Genomic DNA, 7,576 nt, shown 5'->3' with positions numbered 1-7,576 from the left:
AATTGTGCCAAGAATCAGCAAAAGTAGGAAAGAAAATCAATATTTTTTCACAATCGATCGAGATGCATACTGATGGAAAGACTCACCTTTGCAACGTCAAACTCGTGAATTTTGATGTCAATCGCACAGCCGCACAACCAACCATCCTCTATCTGCCTTTCTGATAAAAAAAAATTTCAGAGGAGTTTTCGGGATTGAATGGAAGCAAGTAAATACAAAGTGGTTTAAAAAGAAGGAGAAAGAGAGGGAGGTGAAACGAATCCACTAAAACTGTATTGAAGAACACCATTGATCGAGAGCAGATGGGCTTTGTAACTGAGTTTTGATGAAAAGAAAACATAGAAGACGAAGAAGTCGATGAGTAAGTCGTAGGGTTTCTTTGTTGACTGGTGACATGGCAGTAAAAACGAATTTTATTGGTTGATTTAATTAAGTGACGTGGATAGCTTTAGGATGGAGGATATTCTCCTTTTAGTATAGTATAGATTATTATTAGTATTTTAATGGGAAGGTCATTACATTCTTCCCCTCTCAAAAGAATTCGTCTCCGAATTCTCAAAATATAACTATGCACACTTCACTGGACGAGCGGGGCATCTGAGAAGAACTCTGGGTAATCAGCTCTGAACTTATCTTCATCCTCCCATGTGACAATAACTCTTTGACCCTTGCCCCAAAATACTTGAACTTGAGAAATCTCCCGGTTCCTTAATCTCTTGATACGACATTCTCCTATCCGCAAAGGACCTTCAGGATAGGTGAGATTTGGTTGCAAGTTCTCTGGTTGTTGCGGCTCGACCATATTGGGATCTGGTATATGCTTACGCAACATTGATACATGAAATACCGGATGCATAGGCATATCAGGTGGAAGTTCAAGTCGGTAGGCTACTTCTCCAATTTTAGCAACAATTCGGTACGGACCTATGTAACGGGTTGCTAACTTCCCAACTTTTCCGAATCGTTCCTTTCCTTTTTGTGCAGATACTTTTAAGAAGACTAGATCATTTACTGCAAAAATGACTTCTCTTCTGCCGCGGTCGGCGTACTTCTTCTGACGGTCTTGAGCCTTTTTCATATTTGCTTGAATCACTCTTACTTTTTCAGCAGCCTCATCTACAATTTCTGGACCAAGCATCCTTCGCTCCCGAACTTCTGCCCAAAACACGGGTGTTCTACAAGGTCGACCATACAATGCTTCATACGGTGACATACCGATACTGGAGTGGTAGCTATTGTTGTATGAAAATTCTATCAGCGGCAAAAACTTATCCCACGGACCATTCCAATCAAGGATACACAACCTCAACAGATCTTCTAGGGTTCTGATAGTTCTTTCGGTTTGACCATCGGTTTCCGGATGAAACGCAGTACTCATATGCAGATCAGTTCCCAAAGCTTGTTGAAAAGCTCGCCAAAATTTAGATGTAAATCGCGGATCTCGGTCTGAAACTATATTTGCTGGTACTCCATGAAGCTTTACAATTTATTTCAAATACAACTCTGCTAACGTCTCCACTTTATCTGTGAGTTTCATCGGTAGAAAATGAGCAGATTTGGTAAGGCGATCGACAATTACCCAAATTGCATCATTCCCACGGCCTGGCGCTCTAGGTATCGCCACGGCATCCCATTTCCATTCAGGGATTGGTAGACTTTGAAGTAAGCCACTTGGAACTTGATGTTCGGCCTTTATTTGTTGGCAAGTCTGACACTGAGAAACCTATACTGCAACATCTCTCTTCATCCCTGGCCAGTGGTAATACCTTCTGATATCTCGGTACATCTTCGTGCTTCCGGGATGGATGCTCAAAAGAGAATGGTGTGAGGTTTTTAGAATCTCTTCTCAAAGTCCTTCTCCTTTTGGAACGGTTACTCGACCATTGAGTAATAAGGTTCCATCACTCGCAACTTTATATCCACCAAAATTGCCTTCATTCAACTGCTCTCGGATCCTTTTCAGGTTAACATCTCTTATTTGACATTCGCGGATACGAGCAAGTAAACCGGCTTGGCTCACTGCTTGTAATCCTAAAGGTTCTCCTTCCTCTCCTTCTAAGGTCGCCAAACTAATCATCTTGAATTCTGCTTCAAGGTTCTGGAACTCCTTTTTGATATCCACATCAACTCTCCTTCTGCTCAAAGCATCAGCAACGACATTTGCTTTTCCTGGATGATATAGAATCTGCATGTCGTAGTCAGCTACAAACTCCATCCATCGTCTTTGCCTTAGGTTCAAATCAGGTTGAGTAAAAAGATACTTAAGGCTTTTATGGTTGGTGAACACTTGGATCTTCTCACCATATAAATACGATCGCCAAATTCGAAGTGCAAACACAACTGTGGCCATCTCCAGATCATGTGTTGGATAGTTTAATTCATGCTTTCTTAGTTGCCTTGATGCATAGGCGATTACCCTATCGTCCTGCATCAGCACACAACCTAAACCAACATGAGATGCATCTGTATACACTGTGTACGGTTGGCCAGGCTTAGGCAAAGCTAAGATAGGTGCAGAGGTTAAGGCTTCCTTCAACTTGTCAAACGCTTCTTCGGTTTCTGTACTCCACTCGTAGCAAACACATTTACCAGTAAGACAAGTCAGTGGTTTTGATATGCTTGCAAATCCTTGAACAAATTTCCGGTAATAGCCCGCCAATCCAAGAAAAATCCGAATCTCAGTAACAGAAGTTGGACGTGGCCCTTCTTTAATAGCAGCTATCTTTTCTTGATCAACAGCAACTCCTTGCCCTGACACTCGATGTCCTAAGAAGCCAACTTCTCTTTTCCAGAAACGACACTTGCTGAGCTTTGCAAAAAGCTTTTGATCTCGTAGACGGTCGAGAATCAAGCGTAGATGCTCCTCATGTTCTTCTGCACTTCGGGAATATATAAGAATATCATCAATGAATATGATAACAAAATCGTCCAAGTAATCCCGAAATACTTTATTCATCAAACGCATAAAGGCAGCCGGAGCATTTGTAAGACCAAAAGACATTACTACGAACTCAAATTGTCCATAGCGTGTCCTAAAAGCAGTCTTCATAATGTCGGTCTCGGAAATCGGAATTTGATGATAACCCGAAGCCAGATCAATCTTTGAAAACCAACTTGCACCTTGCAACTGATCTAACAGTTCATCAATTCTTGGAAGTGGATACTTGTCTTTGATTGTCACGTTGTTGATTCCACGATAATCAATACATAGTCGCATGCTTCCGTCTTTCTTCTTTACAAACAGCACAGGCGCTCCCCACGGTGATGAACTAGGACGAATAAAACCCTTCTCTAGCAAATCAGCTAATTGTTTCTTCAACTCAGCGAGTTCAGCTGGAGCCATTTGGTACGGTGCCTTTGCTATAGCAGCTGATCCGGGTTCTAAGGTTATACTAAAAGGGTTACTTCTGGATGGTGGCAATCCCTCCAATGCCTTAAACACATCTTCGTATTCTTGGACAACTGGGATGTCTTCTAAGTTCTGTTCTTTCTCATCTTCTACTTGCCCAGTAACTAACGTAACTAGATACACTTCCTCACTTTGCTCTAGAAGGTTCTCTACTCTCAAGGCTGAAACTAGCGACACTCCAACGCTCGGTACAACACCATGGTAAGCTAAAGGGGATTGGGTATCTCTCTCAAAGACAATTCTCCCTCGACCACAATCGAGATGAGCTCGGTACTTGGACAGCCAATCCATTCCTAGGATGACCTCGTACCGTTCTAAGGGAAGTATTAACAAATGGGCTGGAAAGATCATGTCTTGAATAGTGATCAGAACTTCTAAGATGCAGCCTTCAGTTTCAAGAACTTGATCACCGGGAGTTAAAACAGGAATATTTAAATTCACCTTAGTGAATTCTGAAGATATAGAATGAGTACGCGGACATGACGTCGCATAATGTCCTCGCTCTCCACATGTGAAGCAAGTAACACTGGGTGGTACCGCCGGCCTGTATTGTTCTCCATTCGGACAATCTCTAGCTATATGGCCGCTACGGCCACAACCAAAACAAGTCTGAGTTCTTTGACGGTGTCCTCCTGAACGTCCTCCACGAACTACTCTGCCTCTATGATCTCGATGCATCATGGATGGAGGCGGGCGCTGACTCTGCGTAGCCTGACGTCGTATTTCGGCGGAATGACTCCACGATGCCCTCTCAGAGACGATAGCTTCCTCCACATTCACTGCTCGCTCCACCAAGTCAGAAAATCTACCAAACTCAACAGCTTCAAGACGTCTCCTAATGTCTGGACTAAGTCCCCGAAGGAACTTCCTGATGATCATAGGCTAATCCTCCTGGCCGTAGTGAACATAATGCCTGAGGCGAGTGAACTCTGCCTCGTACCTCCTAACAGAATTATCTCTTTGTACCAACGCCATGAACTCAGCCTCAAGACGATCCCTAGCCTCTGGTGGAAAATACTTCCGCTGAAATGCTTCACGAAAGTCTGACCAAGTAGTTGTCACATTACCTAGGTAGCGGTCTACACACAACCACCAGCTCAATGCATCCTTCTCCAAGTAGTACACAGCCACATCTTTCTTGAACTCATCCTCACAGCGAGTTACGCGGAAGTTTCCCTCAAGGTTCTGTAACCATGCATCACCCTCGAACGGATCAGTCCCTCCTCGGTAGTGTCTAGTACCCAAGTTCTTCATGAGCATAACAATCTTCAAAAAGTCTGGACGTGAAGTGGTAGGTACCGGAGCTGGCTGCGCACGCTGTGCATTGAGAGCTTGATGTTGTAAGTTTACCATCTCCGCCATCAATTCTAAAAGTGCCACAATCGCTGGATCAGTTGTCGCAGGCGCATGTTGTGCTGCTGGTGGTGCTTCAGCATGGACATGTGGAATATCTTCTGCGGCAGCAGCATGAGCAGCATGATGATCAGCAGCATGGGCAGCATGATGGTCAGCAGCATGATCATGAACAGCATCAACCTCTATATCTGTGTAATAAGGATCTGGTGACATAGGCATCTGCATCTGAACTGGAATATCCTCATTTGAATCCTCAGATGGATCAGACTCAAAGCTAGAGCCCGAAGGTGTAGCCTCAAAGCTAGGGGTCGGAAGTGGTGCCGGAGTAGATGGCGGTGAAGAGTCTGGAGATGAAGAAATATGTATCGGTAGATAAGCTCCACCACGTCGTGCTCGTCTCGGTGGCATCTGCAAAGAAAGATCATGGTAAGTTTCTACCCAGTTCTATCTATTTCTAAAAGAAGGAACAAACCAGCATATCCTAATTATCCTTGCGACACATTTTGACTCGAAAAATATTTGAAACAAGTCCCATTCAAGCATCGTATAACAATGCTCTGATACCACCTTTGTGACACCCCCGATCATAAATAACCGGAAATGACACTGTCGTTGTTCCCTGAAAGTCAACCCGAGGTTCTCAGGATAAATCCGATCACTTTAGATTAACAAACCGAGAACACCGACGCTCCTATCGAATATCACTCTAGGCTTTTCAACCCGACAAGCAATACTCGATAGTTGGTTCGTCCCGGACAAGGACTAGTAACATATGAGAACTCGTAATTTATAAACATTCTTTTATACATTAATTATTTATTTTTAAACATCTTACAAACCTTTATAGTTTTAACCTACGGCCTATCGCCCAACAACGTTTTACAGTAATATACACAGAAGGTTCGTTGCAAGAACAACAAAAACTACCGCTGATTACGCCGTTCCTTCTAGTCAAAAAGAGTAAGTCTCCCGCCTAGTGGTTACCTGCACACACGAATGAGTCGTGAGTAAAAATACTCAGTGAATCTAGAATCATAACACAAAACATAAATCATCCACACAAGCAATCACAATAATGCATAAGTATGATCATGCAAGTACTAGTACATATTCAATCACTACTTGAATCTCATCCTATACATCACTCCATATCCCCCGTCCTTAACTCAATATTTTAAATATATATTTATAGGCAGATGCTAAATCCGAAACCACAAAAGGCTAAGAGCTTAGCGGGTAATAATAAAAATAATTAAAATTCATCTCCTTCAGATAATCACTTGATGAATACCCGACACTGGATCGTCACCCAGTACACGGCCCTAGTCTGCAATACCGTAACTCCGTGTCTTCGTACATCTTGAAACGTCACGTGAACCACGTACGATCAAGCGACGGATCTTCATATTACGGGGATATTTAAGTAGTGAGTTTTGACAAGACTTCATATGATTATTACTTACATACTTAACTACATGAATGCATATATAATTATTACTTAAGAACAAATACAAGTCACATATAACCTCCATGAACACTTCACAGATTTTTTAAGAATAATTAGATAACATCTACCATTCGTGACTTTTCACTGCAGATAAATCATGCTACTCTCTTACATGATTTATTATCCTACTATCTAGACTCACCTCAAAATAAGTCTTGAAACTGATCTCAAACAAGCTGAAGGAACCAAAGGAGTACACGTGTACAAGGACGACTGGAGTGAGACAGCAAGACTCGCAAGCAGCACAAATGACTAACAGAAGAACTCAGATGATCCTTTCCCTTACTGAACTTGCAACTTCTGATCTTCTCTAGAGCAAAGAACTAAGATAGAGGATGAAAGAAAATCTTCCAAGGTCTTGTCTATTTTTTCTATGATTTTTCCTCTGATTTTTTTTCTTCACTTTTTCTCTTCTTTCTCACTGTTTTCTCTCTGCAACTTTTCTTTGTCTGATGAGTTTTGTTTCTTCACGTCAGGGAGGGAGAGAGGGAAGTTAAGAGTAATCATCTAATGGCAAGATAAGTGTCTTGAGTCTACACCAGGCTTGATGATCACATGACAGCTGGCCTTGATTCATAATCATCCACTAAGTAGCTCACTAATTCCTTCCTTTGAAGAAATCTCTCCCAGCCACATGATTTATTTTAATTAATTAAACAAGTAACACACTGCTTGTGTCTATCATGTGTTTATTATTATTATTATTATTATTATTTTTTTTTTTAATGGGAAGGTCATTACACTCCTGATCCTCTGGCTGCTGGTGCATGGTATAGAGTCTTGGATGTCTTCTGGTTGGCTTAGAGTATCTCCTGGTTTCCACAAATAGGTTTGGGTCGGACCAAATCAAATTGGTTGGCAACTTTCCCAAATTGATGTCGGTTTGGCCGGTTTTGGGAAATTGATTGTATCTTGGTGTTCACTTGACCAATTCACCTAATTTTGGACTCTATGGATAGCTAATAAATCCTTCTTGAAGCCCATGATTGATTCTGGAAAGGGCCGCTTCATAGTCGGGCTGAAATCATCTTCTAAAGTCTAGTGCTCGCAGATGGACTGGCTGGAGAACCTCCGGTTTGTAAAATTCATAACTTCTTCCTCCGTGAAGATTTTCTTGTAATTTCAAGCCTCAGTGAATCCTTGATGAGTTGGCCTTCTAGGAAAATTGGATTCATGACAAACGACCTTCTGGGTGTTGAGATATTCGCCTGGGACTGGACCTATGTTGCTGCTGATATCTCCAAAGTGGCCGGTTTGGAAGGTTTGGTGAGACTCTGGTCGAACCATGGATTTCGTGACCACAA

The 7,576-nt window shown here is 42.2% G+C and overlaps 1 protein-coding gene across 1 annotated transcript; it reads right to left on the bottom strand.

Annotated features, from left to right (window-relative positions):
- Positions 1 to 4,287: 4,287 nt before the first annotated feature.
- On the bottom strand, positions 4,288 to 6,834 carry LOC130497633 (uncharacterized). The gene is made up of 3 exons (XM_056990586.1): positions 6,415 to 6,834; positions 5,693 to 5,749; positions 4,288 to 5,173 (listed from the first exon to the last, which is right to left on the bottom strand). Exon 3 carries the CDS (start codon positions 5,171 to 5,173, stop codon positions 4,292 to 4,294), a length of 882 nt encoding a protein of 293 aa, XP_056846566.1. The 5' UTR covers positions 5,693 to 5,749; positions 6,415 to 6,834; the 3' UTR covers positions 4,288 to 4,291.
- Between the last annotated feature and the right edge of the window lie 742 nt (positions 6,835 to 7,576).

Source organism: Raphanus sativus, chromosome 7 (assembly GCF_000801105.2).
Source record: "Raphanus sativus cultivar WK10039 chromosome 7, ASM80110v3, whole genome shotgun sequence".
Classification (NCBI taxonomy): Eukaryota; Viridiplantae; Streptophyta; class Magnoliopsida; order Brassicales; family Brassicaceae; genus Raphanus; species Raphanus sativus.
The sequence above is the reverse complement of the archived record's forward strand: the minus strand, read 5'-3'. Positions and strand labels throughout refer to the sequence as shown.

Bases quoted from the DNA above. Each gene is read 5' to 3' on its own strand.
- LOC130497633 (XM_056990586.1), bottom strand. From the start codon at position 5,173: ATGCCACCGAGACGAGCACGACGTGGTGGAGCTTATCTACCGATACAT.